The 27,134-nt window shown below is 43.7% G+C and overlaps 1 protein-coding gene and 1 long non-coding RNA gene across 7 annotated transcripts in view; one reads left to right on the forward strand and one right to left on the reverse strand.

Annotated features, from left to right (window-relative positions):
• NPEPPS (aminopeptidase puromycin sensitive) overlaps positions 1-12,929 on the forward strand; it is a 100,330-nt gene extending 87,401 nt beyond the window's left edge. For 3 of the 4 annotated variants that reach the window (XM_033183275.1, XM_033183276.1, XM_033183278.1), the window contains 6 exons: positions 1,256-1,398; positions 2,445-2,501; positions 7,759-7,866; positions 8,397-8,552; positions 9,118-9,165; positions 11,430-12,929. In XM_033183275.1, the coding sequence (XP_033039166.1) occupies positions 1,256-1,398; positions 2,445-2,501; positions 7,759-7,866; positions 8,397-8,552; positions 9,118-9,165; positions 11,430-11,582 (665 nt within the window). In that variant the 3' untranslated portion in view covers positions 11,583-12,929. Of the gene's footprint in view, positions 1-1,255; positions 1,399-2,444; positions 2,502-6,318; positions 6,367-6,677; positions 7,348-7,758; positions 7,867-8,396; positions 8,553-9,117; positions 9,166-11,429 lie in introns of those variants that run through there. The other variant, XM_033183277.1, reaches the window with a different exon arrangement.
• LOC117067135 overlaps positions 11,491-27,134 on the reverse strand; it is a 29,116-nt gene continuing 13,472 nt past the window's right edge. For all 3 annotated transcript variants that reach the window (XR_004430617.1, XR_004430619.1, XR_004430618.1), the window contains exons 2-3: positions 26,881-26,970; positions 11,491-11,749 (exon numbers count right to left, since the gene is read on the reverse strand). This is a non-coding gene — a long non-coding RNA (uncharacterized LOC117067135). The remainder of the gene's footprint in view (positions 11,750-26,880; positions 26,971-27,134) is intronic.

Consider the following 27,134-nt stretch of genomic DNA (forward strand, 5'->3'; position numbering starts at 1 on the left):
GTTTTTTTTTAAGAGATGATCGGCTGGGTGGCAGTGACTCACGCCTGTAATCCCAACACTTTGGGAGGCCAACTTGGGTGGATCACCTGAGGTCAGGAGTTCGAGACCAGCCTGGCCAACATGGCAAAACCCTGTCTCTACTAAAAATGCAAAAAATTAGCCAGGCGTGGTGGCACACCCCTGTATTCCCAGCTACTCGGGAGACTGAGGTGGAGAATTGCTTGAACCTGGGAGGTGGAGGCTGCAGTGAGCTGAGATCATGCCACTGCACTCCAGCTTGGGCAACAGAGTGAGACTGCATCTCAAAAAAAAAAGAAAAAAGAGACAAGGTCTTGCTCTGTGCCCAGGCTGGAGTACAGTAGTGTGATCATGGCTCACTGCAGCTTTAACCTCCTTGCAGCCTCAACCTCCTGGAGTCAAGCGATCCTCCCTCCCCAGCCTCTTGTGTAACTAGGCCTATAGACACATGCCACCATGCTTGGTTAATTATTAAGTTTTTTGTAGAAACGGTTTTGCTATGTTGCTCAGGCTGGTCTTGAACTCCTGGGCTCAAGTGATCCTCTTGCCTTGGCATCCAAAAATGCTCAGATTATAGGTCAGACTGATTTTCTAAGTGGCTACACCATATTGTGTTCCCACCAGCAGTGTTTGAGGATTCTAATTTCTCCTCCACATCCTTGCCAACACTTGGTATTATCTTTTTTATTATAGCCATCATAGTGGGTATGAATTGGTGTCTCATTGTGGTTTTGATTTGCATTTTCCTAATGACTAATGATGTTAAACATCTTTTTATGTGCTTATTGGCTATTTGTATGTCTTGGAGGAATGGACCCATCAGATTTTCATTTTTAAAATCTAAGATTTCAATTTATTATACACAGAACATACTAGTACCATATGTGATCTTTCTTTGAACCTTAGGTCAAAACTGCATGATGTAAGCCTGTCCTTTTCATACATAATCCTTAGCAGAGTAGTTAACTAGACTGAGTAAACATTTAGTAAATTCAGATAGTTGGCATTTGTAACTGCAGAGAAAGTCAGCAACTTTATTTGCTTGTCTAGTCTGTTTAGCATATCACTCTTATGATTTGATAAATGTAAAACAAGTATTCTCTAAGGTATTAAGTTAATTGAGTGTGTTTGTTCAAGACCATAGAGTTGGTATAGCACAATTATAAGATATCCAGATGACAAATTTATAAAATAGGCTTTTTAAGTAGTCTTATGTCTCTTTTACCTCTCAAATCAGGTCATCTAGATGCACTCCTGAGGGGCTTGGTTCTGGGAAAACTAGGAAAAGCAGGACATAAGGCAACGTTAGAAGAAGCCCGTCGTCGGTTTAAGGACCACGTGGAAGGAAAACAGATTCTCTCCGCTGATCTGAGGAGTCCTGTAGGTTTTCATGATAAATTCCCTTAACTTATAGGTAACTACATCATTTTGTGAAGCATGGAACTTTTTTTTTTTTTTGAGATGGAGTCTTGCTCTGTCGCCCAGGCTGGAGTGCAGTGGCTACTTGGCTCACTGCAGTCTCTGTCCCCTCAGTTCCAGTGATTCTCTTGCCTCAGCCTCCTGGCTAGTTGGGATTACAGGCACCCGCCACCACGGCCGGCTAATTTTTGTATTTTCAGTAGAGACAGGGTTTCGCCATGTTGGCCAGACTGGTCTTGAATTCCTGACCTCAGGTGATCCACCTGCCTTGGCCTCCCAAAGTGCTGGGATTACAGGCGTGAGCCACCATGCCCGGCCTGGAACTTTTTTTAAGTGCCAAAATTGACTTAAGAACTGACCCACAAACCACATCTAACTCTATTTTAATATATACCATTTAAGTGGTTTATAGCCATCTTCTTATTTGTTTAAAGTTTCTCAGTCAGCATTGCAGTGCTGAAATGTGATTAGCTGTGCATATACCCATGATAGCTGCTGTGCTCTGCTGGTACAACATGCCATTTACCTTTGTGGTTGCTCACAGGCACTGCTAGCTTCTTAACTACAGTTCGTTTGTAATATCCACATTTATAATATTTACTTTTTTTGTTTTGAGACAGAGTCCCACTCTGTTACCCAGGCTGGAGTGCAGTGGCACGATCTTGGCTCACTGCAGCCTCCACCTCCTGGGTTCAAGCAGTTCTCCCTGCCTCAGCCTCCTGAGTATCTGGGAGTACAGGCGCCTGCTACCACGCCCAGCTGATTTTTGTATTTTTAGTACAGACAGGGTTTCGCCATGTTGGCCAGGCTGTCCTCGAACTGCTGACCTCAAGTGATCCGCCTGCCTCGGCCTCCCAAAGTGCAGGGATTACAGGCGTGAGTCACTGCAGCCGGCCAACATTTACAATATTGTTTACTGGCTTTCTGTCTTTTCTTAGTATTAGAATACTTGAAACAAGGTATATTTAATCAAATGACTTATTTTTTGTCCCTATATTCTCTTGTAGGTCTATCTGACTGTTTTAAAGCATGGTGATGGCACTACTTTAGACATTATGTTAAAAGTAAGTATATTTGAGAAGACTCCCATTTCCTGCTTTTGAACTTGGATAGACACACAGTACACCTCTAAATGGTTTAAAAAAAAAAAAAAAAAGTCCTAGAAAAGAAAAATGCATATTGTAGACATGCAAGTATTTTAAAACTGTGAGAAAATTATGTCTATCCATATATTATTATATCAGTATTATCAGTATGATGCCAAAGACATCTTACTTTTCCCCACCTTTTTTACTCACTTTATGCATCTGAAATCTTTTTTTTTTCTTTTTTTTTTTTTTTTTTTGAGACAGGGTCTCACTCTGTCACCCAGGCTAAAGTGACATAATCATGGATCACTGCAGCATCAACCTTCCAGGCACAAGTGATCCTCCTGCCTCAGCCTTCCAAGTAGCTGGGCACACCCAGCTAATTTTTGTGTTTTTTGTAGAGACAAGGTTTCACCATGCCCAGGCTGGTCTCAAACTCCTGAGGTCAAGTGATACACCCACCGCAGCCTCCCAAAGTGCTGGGATTACAGGCATGAGCTACTGTGCCCAGCTGAAATTTTAACACTGAAATAATGTTCGTTTTGATTAACAAGTCACTTTTTAAAAATTTTATCTTCAGTGTAAACTTACTTGGGGTTCTGCCCATTGTAAGCAAAAGGCTTGTTTCTGTGCTTAGGTTCTGTGCTTAGGAGGTTTGTTTTTGTGCTTAGAAAAGGGATAGACAGATGATGATTAAGTGTCTCAAGCATTTGAGCTATGCTGGGGTCCTTTATTAATAGACAGGAAATGAATTCACCTGCCTTCATAGCCTCTCTAGTTTTCCCAGGGTAGTTGGCATATAATTAAACTCTGACTTAGACAAAATATAGATAAAACTTTCCATATCCTCATAATGGCAGCAATCTGTTTGAAACTTTGAATCAACAGTAGTACTGTGAAGCAAATGCTGTCTCCAGTCCCTATCCATAGTTACCGGTCTATAAGGAAATGGCTTGAGTGTACTGGCTACATGAGAGGTGGAGGTAGCCGAATCTACTTTTTAATCATTAAATAAAATATGCACAACGTGCCTAAAAACCAATTCGTTAAAAGATCCATGCTTAGGACAGGAGTGGGATGTGCTTTACTATCTCTACCTTTCATGGATTAACAACACTCTTCTGACTTCAAAGGAGTTCATGATAATCAGCTTCATTGTAGAAATAGCTCTAATGATCATAATTGCAGATCTAAATTCTGATATTGTGGTTTTAAACAGATCCTCTGAAAAATGATTAGGATGTCTGAAAAGATAAACTTTAAGAAACTGTGCCTCAAAATGTATTGCTTTACCCATGTTGTAATAGGTTTACTTTCTTTTTTTTGAGACGGAGTCTTACTTTGTTACCCAGGCTGGAGTGTAGTGGCATGATCTCGGCTCACTTCAACCTCTGCCTCCTGGGTTCATGTGACTCTCCTGCCTCAGCCTCCCGAGTAGCTGGGACTACAGGCACCTGCCACCACACCCAGCTAATTTTTGTATTTTTAGTAGAGATGGGGTTTCACCATATTGACCAGGCTAGCCTCGAACTCCTGACCTTGTGATCCGTCCACCTCGGCCTCCCAAAGTGCTAGGATTATAGGCGTGAGCCACCATGCCTGGCCTACTTTCTAAGAATATAAAAGTTATATTTGGGAGAGCTGGACATGGTGGCATGCACCTGTAGTTCCAGCTTCTCAGGAGGCCGAGGCAGGAGGAGCTCTTGAGCCCAGGAGTTCAAGCCTGCAGTGAGCTATGATTGCGCTACTGAACTCCATCCCGGGTGACAGAGCAAGACCCTGTCTAAAAAAAGACCCTAAAAAAAAAAGTTAAAGTTTGAGTTTACCTTCCACCTGACCATTAAGGTCCCTTCTCAGTCTTAATATTCTGTGAACCTGTGTACTATAAATGATATGTATGAAATGGGATATTTGATATTTTTTTCATCAATTCCATGATGATATGGAAAAAAATAGGGGTTCTGAAAATTTCATGGCAGATACTTTGACATTTTCATGTCATGGCACTTTTAAGATTTTCCACAAGTATGTGTATTTATTAAGAGTTTGCATTTATTTAACACAAGGGAGCTCACGATAATCAGCTTCACTATGGAAATAGCTCTAATGAAGGCTGAATCATGGTTCTTCAAGAAGCCATTTGGTAAGAGATGAGGAGGGTTGTCTTATGATGGTAATTTAGGAATAATGTGGCAGGGTTAAATATTTGAAATATGGTGTTAGAGTGCCATCTAGTGGACTCGAATAACAGGTTCTCTTTGGAGGAAAAGGCTTCCTGAAAGCCAGAGGTTCAGACCTTGAATATTGGAGCTGAAAAGGGCCTTAGAAATTGTCTGCCCACATCATTTTACACATGGGGAAACTGAGACCCAGAGGGATTAAGGACTTAGTCAAGATCACACAGCTAGAGGCTAAACTGGGACTAGAATCCAGATCTCCCAAGGTCCTTTCTGTTTTACTGCACTGCTTCTCAAGAGTCGAAAGGGGGCCGGGCATGGTTGCTCAAGCCTGTAATCCCAGCACTTTGGGAGGTCGAGACGGGCGGATCACGAGGTCAGGAGATCGAGACTATCCTGGCTAACACGGTGAAACCCCGTCTCTACTAAAAACTACAAAAAAAAGTAGCCGGGCGACGTGGCGGCGCCTGTAGTCCCAGCTACCTGGGAGGCTGAGACAGGAGAATGGCGTGAACCCAGGAGGCGGAGCTTGCAGTGAGCTGAGATCCGGCCACAGCACTCCAGCCTGGGTGACAGAGCGAGACTCCATCTCAAAAAAAAAAAAAAAAAAAAGAGTCGAAAGGGGCCAGGCTTGGTGTGGTTCATGCCTGTAATCTCAGCACTTTGGGAGGCTGAGATGGGAGGATCACTTGGGGCCAGGAGTTCGAGACCAGCCTGGGCAACATGGAGAAACTCCGGCTCTACTAAAAATAGAAAAATTAGCTAGGTGTGGTTGTAGTGAGCTAACACCATTGCACTCCAGCATGGGCAACAGAGCGAGACTCCATCTCAAAAAAAAAAAAAAAAAAAGAGAGACCAGCCTGGTCAACATAGAGAGACCCCATCTCTAGTTCTTATAAAATAAAACTGTTTATTGGGAAAAAAAAAATGTCCAAAGGAAAGGAAGAAGAAACTGAGAGCTTTGATGAGGTCTCCACACATGACACTCTGGTCAGTGTTAAATCTTAAGGGGTAGAAAAGATCAAAAGAGTCTAAATTGTCTTGGAGACATAGCTCTTATACATTTATAGTTCTAATTTTTAAGAATTACAACATTTTGGCCGGGCGCGGTGGCTCAAGCCTGTAATCCCAGCACTTTGGGAGGCCGAGACGGGCGGATCACGAGGTCAGGAGATCGAGACCATCCTGGCTAACACAGCGAAACCCCGTCTCTACTAAAAAATACAAAAAACTAGCCGGGCGTGGTGGTGGGCGCCTGTAGTCCCAGCTGCTCGGGAGGCTGAGGCAGGAGAATGGCGTGAACCCGGGAGGCGGAGCTTGCAGTGAGCTGAGATCCGGCCACTGCACTCCAGCCTGGGCGACAGAGAGAGACTCCGTCTCAAGAAAAAAAAAAAAAAAGAATTACAACATTTTGTTTCTGATTATGAAAAAAAGATTTTATATATTTACTATGGAAGATTTAGAGACTAGAAAAGTGTAAAGAGGAAAATAAAACTTACCTGTAATTTAAAAAGCAGGTAGCAAAAACAGCATGTATAACATGCTCTCATTCCAGATTTGATAATGTACATATAGTAGTAATTTTATTTTTTTCTTTATGCTTCTCTGTCTTTCAGATATTCTGCATTCAGTATGTGCTGCTTTTGCAGTTAAAAAGTGTGAAGATGCGGCCGGGCGCGGTGGCTCAAGCCTGTAATCCCAGCACTTTGGGAGGCCGAGACGGGCGGATCACGAGGTCAGGAGATCGAGACCATCCTGGCTAACACAGTGAAACCCCGTCTCTACTGAAAAATACAAAAAATTAGCCGGGCGAGGTGGCGGGCGCCTGTAGTCCCAGCTACTCAGGAGGCTGAGGCAGGAGAATGGCGTAAACCCGGGAGGCGGAGCTTGCAGTGAGCTGAGATCCGGCCACTGCACTCCAGCCCGGGCGACAGAGCAAGACTCCATCTCAAAAAAAAAAAAAAAAAGTGTGAAGATGCGTAATCCCACTGATCAGAAACCATCATTAATTAATACTACCATTTTGATGTATTTCCAGGGGTTCTCCCCCACCCCTATTTTTTTGGAAACACAGTCTTGCTCTGATGTCCAGACTGGAGTGCAGTGGTACAATATGGGCTCACTGCGACCTCCACCTCAGCCCTCCAAAGTGCTAGGATTACAGGCATGAACCACTGTGCCCAGCCATATATATATATATTTTAACTTAGGATCATTCTCCTTTGTCTACTTTTTTACATATACTTAAATATAAGAAAATGTTTGTATCATGAGATATTCTTAAAATATAACTTTAAATAATGCATTTTTATAAGTAATTACAGTATTCATTTTCAGTTTTTCACTATTATAAATTAATTTGATGAACTGGTATAAGATGACTAATGATTAGTTTGTTCTTTTAACACAGAACATTAGCCAGATATCAATAATATAAAGAATCTGGCTATGATAGATTTTACCTCGTAGATCTTGATGTTAAACTAGTCTGAACTAATGACAGGCTGTTCATCTGGTGAGCATTTACATCTAGTGATTTACTTAGTGTAACAGCAGATGACAAATTTAGTGCCAAAGCATCATTTTTTTTCTCTTTTTTTTTTGAGACAGAGTCTTGCTCTCTTGCCCAGGCTGGAGTGCAGTGGCACGATTTCGGCTCACTGCAACCTCCCAGGTTCAAGCGATTCTCCCGCCTCGGCCTCCCGAGTAGCTGGGATTACAGGTGGGCACCACCACACCCAGCTAATTTTTTTTTTTTTGTATTTTTAGTAGAAATGGGGTTTCACCATGTTGGCCAGGCTGATCTCGAACTCTTGACCTGAGGTGATCCACCCGCCTCGGCCTCCCAAAGTGCTGGGATTACAGGTGTGAGCCACTGCACCCGGCCCAAAGCATCTTGAAAAGTATTCTCTTTTGTTAATGTAATGTCCTGCCATTCTTACCTAGTGAGAATATAGAACCTAAGTTTTACCTTATTGGGGAAGAAGCTCATACAATTATATACAGAACATCCGAGGGAGAGTTAACTATTCCAATCTTTATCTTTTTTCCTGTAGCTTCATAAACAAGCAGATATGCAAGAAGAGAAAAACCGAATCGAAAGAGTCCTTGGCGCTACTCTTTTGCCTGACCTGATTCAAAAAGTCCTCACGTTTGCACTTTCAGTAAGTTACAGTGAAAACTGCATTTAGAGTGAATCATTAGCCATCTGTGACAAGTGTCTCTGATTCAGCTCTGATCCTCTTGAGCTGCCTTAACCCTAACTAAAGCTTCCTTTTCCAGATCAACTGGCTTGAGTTTTTGTTACTGACTTCTGTTTTTCTCCCACTAGTGGGGAGAATCAGAATTCTCTCTCCAGAATGGAAACTATGAGGACAGGGACTCTTGAAAACTGGGAAACCGGCTTATGCCTTTGCTTACTTTGTGTCTGTTCCTTTCTTAAACCTATAGGCTCCTAAGCAAGTATCTGTTGAGCAGTCTGTCTGTCTGAACCTGTCTCAGTACCTCATTCTTATTTTGGTTGATCTTTAGGTTAAACATTATCCTCTTTGCTGAGAACTTCTGGTGCCAGTTATTCCTAAAACAAGGAATAAGTGTCTTCAGTGTGATTACTTCAGTGTCAACAGTATGTTGCACTTTCTGGTACCAGAATATGTTTTTGATAAACTAGACTTTTAGCTCTTTCTTTTTTTAGGAAGAGGTACGTCCACAGGACACTGTATCGGTAATTGGTGGAGTAGCTGGAGGCAGCAAGCATGGAAGGAAAGCTGCTTGGAAATTCATAAAGGACAACTGGGAAGAACTTTATAACCGATACCAGGGAGGATTCTTAATATCCAGACTAATAAAGGTATGTGAAAAATTTTGAGTAGCTTGCTAATCATGGATATTATTGAGTGACATCCATGATTCACTACACCCATACATTGTGGTCTTTGCTCTTTAAAAGTTTCCTATGGCCAGGCACAGTGGCTCACGCCTGTAATCCCAGCACTTTGGGAGGCCAAGGTGGACAGATCACCTGAGGTCGGGAGTTCGAGACCAGCCTGGCCAACATGGTGAAACCCTGTCCCTACTAAAAATACAACAGTTAGCCAAGCGTGGTGGCATGTGCCTGTAATCCCAGCTGCTTGGGAGGCTGAGGCAGGAAAATTGCTTGAACCTGGGAGGTGGAGGTTGTGGTGAGATGAGGCCATTGCACTCCAGCTTGGGCAATAAGTGTGAAACTCCGTCTCAAAAAAAAGTTTCCTTAAATAGTTACTGGCTTTATTTAAGGACTTCTCCATCTCCCATCACACATCCTTTATAACAGACTGAAGCTGGCAGAGAACATAATGATTTGTTTTTAGGGTAAATGGAAGTTTGTTCCCAGCCTCTTTTAGTTTCACTTACTATTTAAAACCATTGTTTTACAGCTATCAGTTGAGGGATTTGCAGTTGATAAAATGGCTGGAGAGGTTAAGGTAAGGAAAACACTGTTTACTCTTCACTTTTCAATCTAGTAAGTAAAAACAATAACCTGGTTGTAATTATAGTGTTGGGATAATGTACTGTAGCATCTCTGTGTTTTTGTTTAGAGAAAGACATCATGCAGGGCCGTATAGGCCATATTAAGAATTTCCTAAAAATAGCCGGGCATGGTAGCTCACACCTGTAATCTCAGCACTTTGGGGGAGGCCAAGGCGGGTGGATCACCTGAGGTCAGGAGTTGAAGACCAGCCTGGGCAACATGGTGAAACCCCAAATTAGCTGGGTGGTGGTGCACACCTGTAATCCCAGCTACTTGGGAGGCTGAGGCAGGAGAATCGCTTGAGCCCAGGAGGCAGAGGTTGCAGTGAGCTGACATCATGCCATTGCACTCCAGCCTGGGTGACAGAGTGAGACTCTGTCTCAAAAGAAAAAAAAAAAAAATTCCTAAAAATGATGGAAAGCCTTCAAATGGTTTATAAAACAAGGCAGTGACTTGATCTGATTTGTGTTATAAAAATTTCAGTCTGGCTGCAATGTAGATAATAGTTTGGAATGAGGAAGAGAAGATGTTGGGAAGCTAACTCTCCCAGCAAGAACGATAGAATAGGCCGGGCGCGGTGGCTCAAGCCTGTAATCCCAGCACTTTGGGAGGCCGAGACGGGCGGATCACGAGGTCAGGAGATCGAGACCATCCTGGCTAACACGGTGAAACCCCGTCTCTACTAAAAATACAAAAAAAAACTAGCCGGGCAAGGTGGCGGGCGCCTGTAGTCCCAGCTACTCGGGAGGCTGAGGCAGGAGAATGGCGTAAACCCGGGAGGCGGAGCTTGCAGTGAGCTGAGATCTGGCCACTGCACTCCAGTCCAGGCGACAGAGCGAGACTCCACCTCAAAAAAAAAAAAGAATGATAGAATAGCTTATAGTAGGGTCGTGGCAGTAGTGGAGGAGACGGAGTAATGAAGGAGATTCAAGGGCTTGAATTTGTTAACCATTAGTTCAACAATATTTATTGATTGGCTTCTCTGTTGTGAGCATATCTGGGAGAGGAAGAAAACAACCCAGGATAATCCCCAGGTTTCTGGTGTGTAAATGTTAGTACTACTTACTGAAATGGAATGGAAAAAGACTTGAGGCCCTGAGAACTGAACCATGTTTAGGAGCCTTGGAACAGTGGCAGTTGTCATCTCTGTAAATAAGGTTATTGATTTCTAAAAGGTCTATGTTTAATCAGATGGATTAGTCATTCTGTCTTTCACTCCTGTGGTGACTAATTCAAAGGAAAAGCCCCATCATTTTGCCAGTTGGTGTTTTAAGAGTTGCTTTGTTTTCTGTGAAACTATTAGAAAAGTTTATTCAACTTTTAATCATTAAGCATTGTGATAAATTATAAACTTAGAAATTGTTTTACTGTATTAAAAATGTTGGATTCCTGTAATTCTAGCATTTTGGGAGGGTGAGGTGGGAGGATTACTTGCGCTCAAGAGTTCAAGACCAGTCTGGACAACATGCTAGGACCCCATCTCTACAAAAAGGAAAAATAAATTAGGCCTGGGAGTGCACGCTTGTGGTCCCAGCTACCCAGGAAACTAAGGTAGGAGGTTTACTTGAGCCCAGGAGGTTGAGGCTGCGATGAGCCATGATCGCTTCGTTGCACTCTAGCCTGGGCAACACAGTGAGACCCTATCTCAAAAAAAAAAAAGACTGTGGGATGTTAAATTATTAGGGCACAGCAGCAATTTAAACTTCTTTGTATTATCATCTCTTACAAATTAATCTTTATTTGAAGCAGCCAAAATGTGTTGAATCCTTAAGTACTCTGTGCTAGGTATTTTGTCAAATGTTTATATGGACTGTCTCTTTAATCTTCTGGAGTAAATATTTTCTCATAGTTGAGGAAACTGAGACTTAAAACAGTTAACTTTCTCATTCACAAGCTAGTACATGACAAAGCCTAGATTCAAGTTCCAAGTCTTAAGTCCAAAGACTGTATTTACCACTACACAATTAGCCTAAAAGAAAAGCAGTAGGTTCTGTCTCTTTATTAACTTTTGATGAGGTTGTTAAGCATATAATATTTAAGGGGAGAATTCCTATATGCAGTTGCTTGTTTTCTTTTAGCCTAAGGGTGGCAGTGGTAAATTCTCATGCCTGAAGGTTATGCATCCTTCATATAGACCAGTGGTTATTTTTTCATAACCTGTAATATTAACTTCTTATTGCTAGTAATGATCCTGCATTCTTGGTTGTTTTATACCAGGCTTTCTTCGAGAGTCACCCAGCTCCTTCAGCTGAGCGTACCATCCAGCAGTGTTGTGAAAATATTCTGCTGAATGCTGCTTGGCTAAAGCGAGATGCTGAGAGCATCCACCAATACCTCCTTCAGCGGAAGGCCTCACCACCTACAGTGTGAATCCTGAGGTGCCGCCATTGGTGGTTCTGCTGCTTCGCTGCAGGGATAAGGTGGAGCTATTGAACAGCTGATTCATATGCCAAGAATTTGGAGTCTTCTTTCAAACCAGTGGGGGTTGGACAATGAATGTAGTTAACTGGTTCCTGCTCACACTCCAGAATTAAATTCTATTGAAAAAGGAAAATCAGCAATTCAGCAAAAAATAAATAAAAAATAAAAATGTAAATATGATAGTAATAAAATAGAGCATAACGAAACTGTGAAACTTTCTGAAGCCTTGTCAGTGGTTAAAAGTATTTAACATTCTACTGTTAATGACAGATGTTCTGTTTTTATAACCTACCAAAAGGAAACTAGAGGCTTCTTGGTGAAGAGGATTTTTGTGAAGTGGTTTCTATAAGCAGCCTATAAGCCAAGGGTGGCATCCATTTCTGGGAATGGTTAAACACAAAAGGCTGATAGCTGGCATAACATAGTTGGAGTCAGTGCATAATTCCAAGTGGTTTTTTTTTTTTTTTTTTGGCATGGGGACTGGCCAGGAAGATATATTTTCCTGCATAACTCAATCTGAAGCAAGGATTGTAGTTTTCCTCCTTGCCTTCCCTTCTTTGTGACCCCTTGGCCAAAAAAAAAAAAAAGTTAAAAAAACCTACCCTGTTCTGGTTTTTTTCCTCCCTTTAGTTCCACCCCAACCCCCATTCCCCAGTGTCCTCCTTAGAGATAAAGAAATAATAAGGAAACATCTTTCATAGCCACATTAAATAAGAGAAACTGATATACATTATTTTTTCTTTCTTTTTAAAGATGACTTATAAGAACCCTGAAATTCACACAGGTGAGACAATAGAAATAAAAAGATCTTCAGCCAGGCCTTTCTGAATGAGTTATTCTGCTAAAAATGGTCTTAGTTGTCTGACAAGCCAACTATTGAGCCTCTTCATAACAGTGTCAACACTGGCTTCTCCTGGTTCATTTTATGTGTGCAAGAAGTCAGTAGTAACTGCCGCAGGGCTTCTACATTAGTGGTAACTGGTTTAAAAAACAGACTGTAAGCCTGTGTGTGCCACTGTTTGCTTCAACAGTATATCCTACTAACAAGCCTCACCTGTTTAATCCAATGAGTTTTAAATCTAAATTTCATTCCCTTCCTCTTTCCCTACCTTTTTCTTTTTTTCTTAAAAATTCTTTTGGTTATTAACATAAATTCGTATTTGGTGTGGCTTAACTGTATTTCAGAAGGCCATCAGATTGTGAGACTGCTTCCTTGAAACATTTGTGTGCTATTGTTTTAAAAAAATAATAATTAAAAAACAGTTGGCGTTAATAAAAATGTCAATGTGAAATTGATGTCCTGATTCACTTTATTCTCTTTGATAAGAAACTAAAAACTTTCCTACCATTCAGTAGGCTTATGCAAAGTTATACTATCATAGGATTTTTCAAATTCAAGAAAATCCAGTTCCTTAATTCCTAATCTATAGATCCTAACAGAAAAATCCTGAGATTCATTCTAAATCAGTTCTACATTCTCAAAACTCTCTCAGAGACTCTTACAGTCAGCATTCAGGAATGAACTTGAGACTGCCTCAGTCCCTACTTTTGAGGCACCCTAGTCCAGGCACCATGCTCAGGGCTGCTCTCAGGCTCTCCAAATGTGCTTAAGGCACCAGTGAAGCAGGGGCACCAAAAAGACTGAGAAAAATGCAGTTTTAATTGAAGAACTCTGAATTTTACAATCAGAAATTCTGGAAACAGGTTATTTTACTTTCAGCATATATGTGATTTTTCTGTGTAATAGTTAAGTAGTTTGAATTACATTCAGGGAGAGGTTATACTGGATGTCTTCCATTTTCCTTTCAGAACCCCTCTTCATCCCACTCCGGACCCCAGTGGGTGCTGACCCACATGGACTGCATGAATGGCTCCCTTGCCCCCTGACTTGAGTTTGTGTTTATCCAATTAGTAATATCCAAAGAAGATGAAGAGACATGAGGAAAAGATGGTCAGAGTACTCTGACTTTCTCATTGCCAGGTCACATGGGTTGTCTGTGTCCCTTTACCAAAGACCACAGCTCTTATCAAGCAGCCCCCTCTAGCTTGTGGCTCCTACTCTTCGCTCCTTCCCATCTAGGAATAGGAAGAACTTGAGAGCGGGGTGCGGTGGCTCACGCCTGTAATCCCAGCACTTTGGGAGGCCAAGATGGGTGGATCACCTGAGGTCAGGAATTCAAGACCAGCCTGGCCAACATGGTGAAACCCTGTCTCTACTACAAATACAAAAATTAGCTGGGTGTGGTAGCACATGCCTGTAATTCCAGCTACTCGGGAGGCTGAGGCAGGTGAATCGCTTGAACCCAGGAGGTGGAGGTTGCCGTGAGCTGAGACACCATTACACTCCAGCCTGGGCAACGAGCAAAACTCCGTCTCCAAAAAAAAAAAAAAAAAAAAAAAAGACTCAAGCTGGGCGCGGTCACTCATGCCTGTAATCCCAGCACTTTGGGAGGCTGAGGTAGACAGATCACCTGAGGTCAGGGGTTTGAGACCATCCTGATCAACTCAGTTACCAGTCCTGGATTATGCCATTATTCTTCATTGATTTTCCTGTACTCTGTCCATGTCTTTGTAAATAGTCCTTTATTAAACCTTCCTCAGTTTGTGTTCTTTCCTACGAGTACCTTGAGTGATTTGGGCACAATAGCCCTGCTGCTTTGGGTCTCTAAAGGTTTTTAATCCAGCCTTTTCTGTGTCAGATGTTTTGTCTTTCAAATAGCTCCCTATCATAAGTCATACACCCATTTTACAGATGAGAACGCAGACTCAGAAAAGTTAGGTAAATTAATACAGCAAAATAACTATCAGAACCAGTGATCTAGCCACGCTTGCTAGTCTCCAAAAGGCTGTGGTCTTCCAGGGAACTGCCATGTCTCCACAATTAAAAGATCATAGTTAGATGGGGCCAGGCAATAGCATTAAAGCTTAATTATTTTTCCTAATATATTTTGGTTACAAATATTGGTGGAAATCAGAAGGTTTGGAAGAAACAAGTATGTTAATGCCTCCTATGGAGAGTTTTACATTACTTTTCATTAATGAGATTCAGTAAAGCTTTTTGGAACAGTGGGCAGTGGTGGGTGAATTCTCAACTTGCAATTTCTAAGGATAGGTTTTTGGGAGCAAGGAATAAATCTGTTGAGTACAATTTGAGGAGGATTAAGAGGAGTTCTATAGCTCTAAATAGATTCTTCAAATTCTATAACCCAAAAAGTTTCCAGAATTACCAGAAAGACATCACAGAGCCACATGTAAGTGCTAATGGTTTTTGTTTGTATTTTTTAGCAAGTCATTAAATAAAAGCAAGTGGGCCAGGCACAGTACCTCATGCCTGTAATCCCAACACTTGCCAAGGCAGGTGGATTACCTGAGGTCAGGAGATCAAGATCAACTTGGCCCACATGGCAAAACCCCATCTCTGCTAAAAATAGAAAAATTAGCCAGTGTGGTGGTGCACACCTGTAATCCCAGCTACTCAGGAGGCTGAGGCAGGAGAATCGCTTGAACCCGGGAGGCAGAGGTTGCAGTGAACTGAGATCGCGCCATTGCACTCCAGCCTGGGCAACAAGAGTGAAACTCCATCTCAAAAATAAAATGAATAAAATAAAAATAAAAATCCAAGCTTTTGGTAATATGTTTATACTGCTGAATCTATACTTACAGCGTCATTCTTGATTGAATAATATATTGCCTGATAGAACTGAATCTCTTCTTTTACTAGATACTAGTTTGAGAGTTTCAGGGTTGGTTTTCTCTAAATGAGTATTTGCGACAATGCCAAATACCCACCCAAGAAGGACCATGCCTTCTTGTATCAACCCTGGTGCAAGCAAAATGACTGAGGTGTTTGATGTCAAATGTGAGAATAAGAGCCTTGATGTTAACAAAACATTGAGCTGAACAACTGCTTTCCCTAGGAAACCAAATCAGAGGATTGGTTGTTCTACCAATTTGATGGCCAATGTTGTGATAGGTGACAGTGTCAGGTGAAGGAAAGTCAAGTGAGTTGTTACTGCCATTTATAAAGAACTCTGGGCTGGGCGCAGTGGCTCAAGCCTGTAATCCCAGCACTTTGGGAGGCCGAGATGGGCGGATCACAAGGTCAGGATATCGAGACCATCCTGGCTAACACAGTGAAACCCCGTCTCTGCTAAAAAATACAAAAAACTAGCTGGGCGAGGTGGCGGGCGCCTGTAGTCCCGGCTACTCAGGAGGCTGAGGCAAGAGAATGGCGTAAACCCGGGAGGCGGAGCTTGCAGTGAGCTGAGATCCGGCCACTGCAGGCCAGCCTGGGAGACAGAGCAAGACTCCATCTCAAAAAAAAAAAAAAACTCTGACTGCTCCTGTGATTCCACTGCAAGTATCTGGCAGCTGTAGCTTTCACTACTGGGCTTCTGTTTCCAACACTGAGGAGGGATTGGCAGAGAATGAACATAGTTTACTATCATGATCTGTGCTTTGTCAGGGAGGTTGTAGCAGCTAACAGCAGATATACATCAGTTAAGATGACCACCAGGAAGAAAAAAATAATCCTTGCCATGGTTTGACTGACAGTACCAGTATGGTCCTCTGAGACATCCTCTACCCCCTACTCTAACCAACTTTAACCTTCATCATCAATTTGACAAATTTTACAGGTGTATTACATTACACTGCAATTTTGGGCAACTCTTAATAGGGCACTGATTACCTTGCATTATTTGTACTAATCTAGACATTCTCTTCCTTAATGCTTATTAGCTTGTACTTTTAAAGTAAAGGAGGGGGCCAGGCACAGTGGCTCACGTCTGTAATCCCAGCACTTTGGGAGGCTGAGGCAGGTGGATCACTTGAGCCCAGGAGTTTGAGATGAGCCTGGGCAACATAGTGAAACCCCATCTCTACAAAAAATACAAAAATTAGCTGGGTGTGGTGGCATGCACCTGTAGTCCCAGCTACTTGGGAGGCTGAGGCAGGAGAATCGCTTGAGCCCAGCAGGAGGAGGTTGCAGTGAGCCGAGATCATGCCACTGCACTGCAGTCTGGGTGACAAGGCAAGACCCTATCTCAAAAAAATAAAATAAAAAATAGTTAAGGAGGTGCAGGTATGGTAGCTCACACCTGTAATCCCGGCACTTTGGGAGGCCAAGGCGGGAAGATCACTTGAGCTCAGGAGATTGAGACCAGCCTTGGCAACATGGTAAAACCTTGCCTCTACTAAGAGTAAAAAAATTAGCTGGGCATGTTGGCGTGTGCCTGTAGTCCCAGCTACTCAGGAGGCTGAGGCTGCACTGAGCTATGACCGCACCACTGCATTCCAGGCTGGGTGAGAATGAGACCCTGTCTCAATAATAGGGTCAGGCGTGGTGGCTCGTGCCTGTAATCCCAGCACTTTGGGAAGCCGAGGTGGGTAGATTGCTTGAGCTCAGGAGTTCAAGACCAGCCTGGGCAACATAATAAAACCCCGTCTCGTTATACAAAATACAAAAAAGCTAGGCATAGTGGTATATGCCTGCGGTCCCAGCTACTCAGGAGGCTGAGGTGGAAGGAGGATCGCTGGAGCCCAGTAAGTTGAGGCTACAGTGAGCCATGATGGTACCACTGCGCTCCATCCTGGGTGACAGAGCAAAACCCTGTCTCGAACAAACAAAAGTAACAGTAATAAAAATAAGGAGAAGAAAAAATCAGTATGTGGAATGGCTATTAGGTTAGTGGGAGAAGTCTCAAGAACACCATACAAAATAATAGAAGGGGCCGGGCGCGGTGGCTCAAACCTGTAATCCCAGCACTTTGGGAGGCCGAGACGGGCGGATCACGAGGTCAGGAGATCGAGACCATCCTGGCTAACACGGTGAAACCCCATCTCTACTAAAAATACAAAAAACTAGCCGGCGAGGTGGCGGGCGCCTGTAGTCCCAGCTACTCCGGAGGCTGAGGCAGGAGAATGGCGTGAACCCGGGAGGCGGAGCTTGCAGTGAGCTGAGATCCGGCCACTGCACTCCAGCCGGGGAGACAGAGCAAGACTCCGTCTCAAAAAAAAAAAATAATAATAATAATAATAGAAGGGAGATGGAAGGAAACAACTTACAAGAAAAAGTACAAAGCACTTAAAATATTTGAGATGAATGAGAATGGATGAGAGGCCGGGCGCGGTGGCTCAAGCCTGTAATCCCAGCACTTTGGGAGGCCGAGACGGGCGAATCACGAGGTCAGGAGATCGAGACCATCCTGGCTAATACGGTGAAACCCCGTCTCTACTTAAAAATACAAAAAACTAGCCGGGCGACGAGGCGGGTGCCTGTAGTCCCAGCTACTCGGGAGGCTGAGGCAGGAGAATGGCGTAAACCCGGGAGGCGGAGCTTGCAGTGAGCTGAGATCCGGCCACTGCACTCCAGTCTGGGTGGCAGAGCAAGACTCCGTCTCAAAAAAAAAAAAAAAAAAAAGAGAATGGATGAGATTGCTGTTGCTTTTCTAACAGGTCAATTCCCTCTTCTATCAGCAAAGCACTTGTAAGTCAGAATGTAAACAGAAGTGATAGAATGAACTTAATACTGTGCCCTCTACAAGTGCAAAGAAGTTGTTTTCTTCTTTTTTGTCTTGAGATGGTCTCTGTCACCCAGGCTGGAGTGCAGTGGTGTGATCCCGGCTCACTGCAGCCTTGAACTTCGGGGCTCAAGGGATCCTCCCACCTCAGCCTCCTGAGTAGCTGGGCCTACAGGTGTGTGCCACCACACCAATTTATTTCGTTGATTTTTGTGGAGGTGGGGTTTCACCATGTTGCCCAGGCTTGTCTCGAACTCCTAGGCTCAAGTGATCCACCCGCCTCAGCCTCCCAAGTTGCTGGGATTACAGGCATGAGCCATCTTGCCCGGCCTTAATTTTTTTTTTTTTTTGAGATGGAGTCTTGCTCTGTTGCCCAGGCTGGAGTGCAACGGCGTGATCTCGGCTCACTGCAACCTCCGCCTCACAGGTTCAAGCGATTCTCTTGCCTCAGCCTCTCGGGTAGCTGGGATTACAGGCACGCACTACCTGTCTGGCTAATTTTTGTATTTTTAGTAGACACGAGGTTTTGTCATGCTGGCCAGGCTGGTCTTGAACTCCTGACCTCAGGTGAACCACCCGCCTGGGCTTCCCAAAGTGCTGGGATTACAGGTGTGAGCCACCGTGCCTGGCCTCTTAGTTCATTCTTATAACAGTAACAGAGTAGACAGACTGCTGGATAAATAATGAAATAGTACATGACTTAGATCTCTTGGCTACCAAACCTGGCCTTCTCTTAATTTCTTATTCTCAGCAAATGGAAGACCTGTGTGATCAATACAGTAGCTACTAGCCATATGCAGCTATTTAAATTAATTAGAATTAAATAAAAAGTTGCTTGGGGCTGGCTCATGTCTGTAATCCTAGCACTTTGGGAGGCTAAGGCAGGTGGATCACTTGAGTTCAAGACCAGCCTGGCCAACATGGTGAAACCCGTCTCTACTAAAAATACAAAAAGTAACCAGGCACACGCCTGTAATCCCAACTACTAGGGAGGCTGAGGCAGGAGAATTGCTTGAGCCCAGGAGATGGAGATTGCACTCCGCGCCACTGCACTCCAGCCTGGGCAACAGGGCAAGACTCTGTTTCCAAAAAAAAAGTTGCTTGGTTGAACTAGCCACATATCAACTGTGCAGCAGCCACATAAGGCTAGTGGCTACTGTATTGGACAGCACAGATATAAATCATATTCATTACTCAGGAAAGTTCTGTTGGACCACCCTGAGCTACATCTTGTATATGCAAGTGTATTTTTTTGTGTATCATTGAAAGTAACGGCCTGGGCAACATGGTGAGACTCTTGTCTCTACAAAAAATTTGAAAAATTAACTGGGTGTGGTAGCACACACCTGTAGCCCCAACTGCTTAGAAGGCTGAGGTTGGGGGATCGCTTGAGTCCAAGAGGTGGAGGCTGCAGTGAGCCGTGTTTGTGCCACTGCACTACAGAGCCTGGACAACAGAGTGAGACCTTGTCTCCAAAAAAACAAAAAAGTTACATTTTTGCTAATCTTGTAACAAACTGCTGTTCATCTAAGAACATTATATCACTAAACACTATTCATTTAAAATTTTATTTTTCATGAATGTAATACACGTCGTATTCATTTTACAAAAATTGAAGGAAAAAAAGTGACTCTCTTCTTACAAACTCATCTATGTTTTTATACTCTATGCATTTTGTGTATTTTCAGTAATGAAGATAGGCTGTGCCTCCTTCACTTGTCTGACCATGTAACCAGAGCCACATGTTTTCAGTCTTTGCTGTATGAAGCTAAATGTGCCATGCTCAGAGCTGCCACCCATGTCCTAAGGCATGAAGCTAATCACCAAAGACTACTTGTGAACAAAGTAACAAGCTGGCAAATGCATACCTTGAGAAGTGTTTCTTCCTTGTTTAGAGTCACTGGTTCATGAATGTTTTCCAGCCTGACTTCCTGATGTTAAATGCCAGTTTTGTGGAGTGTACATATTTGAAGAATGTGACTTTAAGTTCCTGGCTCAGTTAGTTTAAGTCGCTCATGTAATGAATTCACTCAATGTTCTTTCCTCACTGGAGATGTGAACTGCACTATTTTTGGAACTAACACTTGCAATCCTATACACTATTGCCTGGGTGTTGAGCTACAAATTTTGGTTAATATCACCATTAACTAGATTCAGAAAGTTATATGATGATGAATTTCACAAAGATTTTGGTGAAGAGAGATGTGACTGGTTTGAAAAAAAGCGGGGTGAGGGTGCTCTTCTCATAGGTTCCCAATGTGCAGGGACCTCAGCTTGCTGACACTGCTGAAATGAGGCCATGCATTCCTCCCACTGGGGCTTGCTTACCTGCTGATGCCTGTCACGCCAGCCTGAGCAACTGTGTTGCCCTGACTCCTAGGCTTGGTTGCCCCCATTAACTTGGTGACTACACTTCACTGTTTCCAACAAATAAAACAAATGTGCCACCCATCCAGAAATGACCCAAGTGTGCACTAAACCCAGGAAAGACTTGAGATAGGAAAAATCTAGGTAGCTTTAAATGTTCCTGTTCTCTAGGATCCAACCTTAGCCATCCCCAGTAAGATGCTGGGCAAAGGTTCTCATTGGTATGTAAGCATCACAGAAGGCTGGTGAGAAAGGGACTGGCCTTTTCTAGTCATTATCAAATAATACAGGGCCACTGTGCTCCAGCCTCACAGACTGCTATTTGATGTGACAGGTATGCATTTTGGCCACTGATCAGAAGACCTTGGTTATCACAAGAACCTTGTCAGAAAAACCCCATAGCATTAAACCTGAGTACAGTATTCAAGGCAAGGTTCTGATGGATTTGTTCAATGGCTACGGGATTCAGATAGCAGACAGTAGTTGCAAAAGCTTTTATTGCAGAAGGAAATGCCTATTATACTAGATATTGAGGCTACAGTATCAAATAAGATAGACTTGGTCTCTGCCCTCATGGAGCTTATGATCTAGCAGGGCCAAGGGATATCAAATGAGTAATTTTAAGTGTGCCGACTCTGGAGTGGGAAGTTCAGTGTGCTATACCAGACAGTCCCAAGTAGCCTGAAGGTTCAGGAAAGTCTCCCTGGAGAAATGTTAAACTGAAAGCTGAAAGATGAGTAGTTGCCAGGCAAAGATGAGAGAAAAAGTGTTATTAGCAGAAGAAACAGCATGTGTAACGGGCCTGTAGTTAGAAGGAAGCAGACGTGGCCGGGCGCGGTGGCTCAAGCATGTAATTCCAGCACTTTGGGAGGCTGAGGCGGGCAGATCACGAGGTCAGGAGATCGAGACCATCCTGGTTAACACGTTGAAACCCCGTCTCTACTAAAAAAAATGCAAAAAGTTAGCCAGGTGTGGCAGCAGGCGCCTATAGTCCCAGCTACTTGGGAGGCTGAGGAGAATGGCGTGAACCCGGGAGGCGGAGCTTGTAGCGAGCCGAGATCACACCACTGCACTCCAGCCTGGTCGACTGAGCGAGACTTCGTCTCAAAAAAAAAAAAAAAAAAAGAAGAAGGAAGCAGACCTATTTAAGAAAGCAAAAGAGGGCTGGGCATGGTGGCTCATGCCTGTAATCCCAGCACTTTGGGAGGCCGAGGCGGGCACATCACCTGAGGTCAGGAGTTCGAGACCAGCCAACATGGTAAAACCCGTCTTTACTAAAAATACAAAAAATTAGACAGGCGTGGTGGCAGGTGGCTGTAATCCCAGCTACTCAGGAGGCTGAGGCAGGAGAATCACTTGTACCTAGGAGGTGGAAGTTGCAGTGAACCAAGATGGTGCCATTGCACTCCAGCCTGGGCAACAAGAGCAAAACTCCATCTCAAAAAAAAAAGCAAAAGAAATCCAAGATGGGCGGGATGCAGTAGCTCACACCTGTGATCCCAGCACTTTGTGAGGCTGAGATGGGAGGATTGCTTAAGCCCAGGAGTTCAAGACCAACCTAGGTAACATAGTGAGACCCAGCATCTACTTAAAAAAAAAAAAAAAAAAAAAAATTAGCTAGCCGTGGTGGCATGTGCCCATAGTCCCAACTACTTGGGAGGCTGAGGTGGGAGGATCACACGAGCCCAAGAAGTTGAGGTACGTGAGATGTGGTCCAGTCACTGCACTCTAGCCTGGGTGACTGAGCAAGACCCTGTCTCAAAAAGAGGATACTTGGCTGAGTGCAGTGGCTCACACCTGTAATCCCAGCACTTCGAGGGGCTGAGGCGAGTGGATCATGAGGTCAAGAGATCAAGACCATCCCAGCCAACATGGTGAAACCCTGTCTCTACCAAAAATACAAAAATTAGCTGGGCATGGTGGTGCACGTCTGCAGTCCCAGCTACACGGGAGGCTGAGACAGGAGAATCGCTTGAACCCAGGAGGCAGAGGTTGCAGTGAGCTGAGATCGCACCACTGCACTCCAGTCTGGCGACAGAGTGAGACTCCATGTCAAAAAAATAAATAAATAAAAAAGGATACTCAGCCAGGCGCAGTGGCTCACGCCTGTAATCTCAGCACTTTAGGAGGCCAAGGCAGACAGATCACCCAAGGTCAGGAGTTTTGAGACTAGCCTGGCCAAAATGGTAAAACCCCGTCTCTACTAAAAATACAAAAAAATTAGCCAGGCGTGGTGGTGTACGTCTGTAATTCCAGCTCCTCTAGAGACTGAGGCACAAGAATCACTTGAATCTGGGAGGCGGAGATTGAAGTGAGCCTAGATAGTGCCATTGCACTTCAACCTGGGCGACAAGAGTGAGACTGTCTCAAAAAAAAAAACAAAAAAAAACAGAAAAAAAAAAAAGAAACTCAGGAGAACAGAAAGCTCTTGGGAAAGTGGTACAAGAGGGGTCTGGAGAGACAGACTAGAGCCAGGCTGGCAAGAACTTGGGCCTTGTTAAAGATTCAGAACTCGGCCAGGCATGGTGGCTCACATCTATACTCCCAGCACGTAAGAGAGACAAAGATGGAAGGATCACCTGAGCCCAGGAGTTCAGGACCAGCCTAGGAAACATAGTGTGCCTCCATTCTCTGAAAAAAGTAAAAATATTCAGAACTCTAACTAAGGAACAATGGGAGAGCATCAGATTCCTCACCTGTAAAGTGGGAATAATAACAGTTATCTCATAGTTACCGGGGAGCAAAATGAGAATAATACAAATCAAAGGTCTTTTTAGGTTATAAAGCATTATAGGAATACTACTAAGATTATATTATCAGTAATAATAAGCTGTGCTGCTTTCCTAATAGAACCCAAGAGTTCAAATCTCCTCCTAATGGGAATATGAAACACCCTCTAAAAGCCTGACCTACTCCAGGGAACTGATGGAAAGGTCATAAGTTTATTTCAGTTGAAACTTCCAGTATGAGTCTTATGAAGCCTGGGGGTGAATGCAGCTGTTTGGAGCAGGATCACACCATTTATGGCAATGTAGATTTCTCAGCTCTACACCAACTCCCCGACACCGCTTCCAGAAAAGATCATCCTGCCTCCTTCTCAAACCCACCAGAGCAGAATCACCAAAGCATTCTTGCCTCTTCATTTCTTTTTTCTTTTCTTTTTTTTTAAGACAGAGTCTCACTCTGTCGCACAAGCTGGAGTGCAGTGGTGTGATCTCAGCTCACTGCAACCTCTGCCTCCCGGGTTCAAGCAATTCTTCTGCCTCAGCCTCCCGAGTAGCTGTGACTACATGGGTATGCTACCACGCCCAGCTAAGTTTTTGTATTTTTAGTAGAGATGGGATTTCACTGTGTTAGTCAGGATGGTCTCCATCTCCTGACCTCATGATCCACCCGCCTCGGCCTCCCAAAGTGTCAGGATTACAGGTGTGAGCCACTGCGCCCAGCCACCTGTTGATTTCTTATAGCCAAAGCTTAAGCCCAGCTTTTTTTTTTCTTTTTTTTTTTTTTCTTTTGACAGAGTCTAACTCTATTGCCCAGGCTGGAGTGCAGTGGTGCGATCTTCGCTCACTGCAACCTCCACCTCCTGGGTTCAAGCAATTCTTCTGCCTCAGCCTCCTGAGTAGCTGGGACTACAGACATGCGCCACCACATCCAGCTAATTTTTGTATTTTTAGTAGAAATGGAGTTCCACCAAGTTAGCCAGGCTGGTCCTAGCTCAGCTTTATAGAAGCTGCCATCATTCCAGAAATGTTACACTCCTCTGAGCTGTTCATGGCAAAATCATTATCCCAATTGGTACCTACTTTATTACACTTTAGGGAAAATTCTACCTATTTCCAAATATGTGATATTTTATTCTTACAATGGTTTTGAGTAGTAGGCACAACCAGTAGTCAAATTTCACAGAACGGATGAGAAACCTGGAGTTTACCTCTCCAATCTGATCAGCCCTGACATGCCATCATGGAGAAACATAATGGTTCATTTTAGGCCATTTCCACTCTGCCTGCAAAATATGAAACATTGCCCAAGGATAGGAGGGCAGAGCTTCTGCCCAGATAGGCATGTGATTTACCATTACCACAACCCTCTTGCTAGCTCTGAGTAGAACAAACTAGACACAGTTCCTCCCCAGGGAGGACACTGTCTACTCTAAATGTTCTATAGTACTGCACCCCAGAGGTTGCAAACTTGCATTTTTTTCTTGACCTACACAATGCTTTCAAAGTATTTTTGAAATTTTATTTATTTATTTATTTAATTTTCTCATGTGGCCAGTATGTGGAAAGGCCAAAAATCCTCAATCTGCTTGAAAATTTCCATTCCAGCTTTTAAAAATCGAGGGATTTTAAATAAAAATCGAGATTACCAGCTTTTCTTGAAAAATCACCACCAAGCATAGCAACTCATGCCTGCAATCCCAGCACGTTGGGAGGCCAAGGCGGGATGATTCATTGCTTGAGCCCAGAAGTTCAAGAACAACCTGGGCAACACAGCACAACCTCATCTCTGCAGATAATTTAAAAATGAGCCACAGGGTTGGCCGGGCACAGTGGCTCAGCCTGTAATCCCAGCAATGGGGAGGTGGAGGTGGGTAGATCATCTGAGGTCAGGAGTTTAAGGCCATCCTGGCCAACATGGTGAAACCCTGTCTCTACTAAAAATACAAAAAATTAGCCGGGAGTGGTAGCACACACCTGTAGTCTCAGCTACTTGGGAGGCAGAGGCAGGAGAACTGCTTGAACCCAGGAGGTGGAGGTTGGAGTAAGCCGAGATCATGCCACTGCACTCTAGCCTGAGTGACAAAGTGAGACTCTGTTTCAAAAAAAAATTAGGTGGGCATGGTGGTGCGTGTCTGTGGTACCAGCTACTCAGGAGGCTGAGCTGGTTACACAGCATTCAGTCACTTACACAGCACTGCAGCATCCTTGTGATCTGCACTGTGATTGATGTTTTTATGATCTCTTCCACCCTCCCATTTTTCATAAAAGGACCTGAGTCCCAGAGGATGCTTTACCCAAGGTCACACAAGTCATCACTGGAACCTCTGTCAAAACCCTGCTGTTCTGGACACTCAGTGATGCATTTATATTATTTTATTTTATTTTTTTGAGACAGAGTCTTGTTGTCACCCAGGCTGGAGTGCAATGGCACGATCTCGGCTCACTGCAACCTCCACCTCCCAGGTTCAAGCAATTCTCCTGCCTCAGCCTCCTGAGTAGCTGGGATTACAAGTGCCCACCACCATATCCGGCTCATTTTCGTATTTTTAGTAGAGACGGGGTTTCACCATGTTGGCCTGGCTGTTCTCGAACTCCGCCCGAAACAGGGTCTCTTTTTTTTTTTTTTTTGAGACGGAGCCTAGCTGTGTCACCCAGGCTGGAATGTGGTGGTAAGATCTCGGCTCACCACAGCCTTCACCTCCCAGGTTCAAGAGATTCTCCTGCCTCAGCCTCCTGAGTGGCTGGGACTACAGGTGTGTAAACAAATGCCCAGCTAATTTTTCTATTTGTAGTAGAGACAGCGTTTCACCATGTTGGCCTGGCTGGTCCCAAACTCCTGACCTCAAAGGATCTGCCCACCTCAGCCTCCCAAAATGCTGGGATTATAGGCATGAGCCACTGTGCCTGGCTTTTTTTTTTTTTGGAGACAGGGTCTCCCACTGTCATGCAGGCTGGAGTGCAGTGACACAATAATCGCTCACTGCAGCCTCTACCTCTCGGGCTTAACTGATCCTCCCACCTCAGCCTCTGAAGTATCTGGGACTAGAGGCATGAGTCACCATGCCCAGACTAATATTTTAATTCAAACATGTATTAACTTAATGCTTTAATTTACTAATTGAATTTCATTAATTCAATTCCCAGTTAACCAAAAGAAACCCAGGATAGCTGGAACAAAGAAGACTCATGCTGGCTGGAGTGCAGGCAGGGTGGTTGGAAAGGAAGTAGCCATCTTGGACCATAAAGAGGAAAGCCCATGTTATGCTGGGCTTGGTGGAAATTGACATACTCGTTTATGCCTCTGTAAATATTATTCACCGCTGGGCAATTTAGCCTACTGTGATTATGTTTTGTTTCTTTGTTAAAAAAATTTCATGGCGTCAATTATACATAAAAACAAAATTGGGATTTATTTGCTTAGTTTCTATGTTCCAATCATGAATTTATTCTCCATCATTCACTAAAACTGTAGATTTTTCCTGTATTCATTTCATCTTATTTCTTGGGTACCTCCCTCCTGGAGGCTTCTGTCCTCTGGCTCCAGCCTTACTAATTGCTCCCTGGGCCTGCTGCCAGGCCAGCTATCACTCTAGGATTTCCCTTCATTATCATCTTGGAGACTTTATTTCTCACCTATACTGGAATATCCTGTTGCCTGGATCACGTCTTCCTGTTTCTTGGTTTATTTTCTTATTCCGGTGCACCACATCCTCCAGTAGTTTCCTGAGAAAGGGTACATGGATAGTAAATAAAATTTCACATATCTGAAAATATGCTTTATTTTTTTGAGACAGGGTCTCACTCTGTTGCCCATGCTGGAGTGCAGTGGCATGATCATGGCTCACTGCAGCCTCTGTTTCCCTGGGCTCAGGTGAACCTCCCTGTGC

This window comes from Trachypithecus francoisi, unplaced genomic scaffold (assembly GCF_009764315.1).
Source record: "Trachypithecus francoisi isolate TF-2019V2 unplaced genomic scaffold, Tfra_2.0 Lachesis_group20, whole genome shotgun sequence".
NCBI lineage: Eukaryota > Metazoa > Chordata > Mammalia > Primates > Cercopithecidae > Trachypithecus > Trachypithecus francoisi.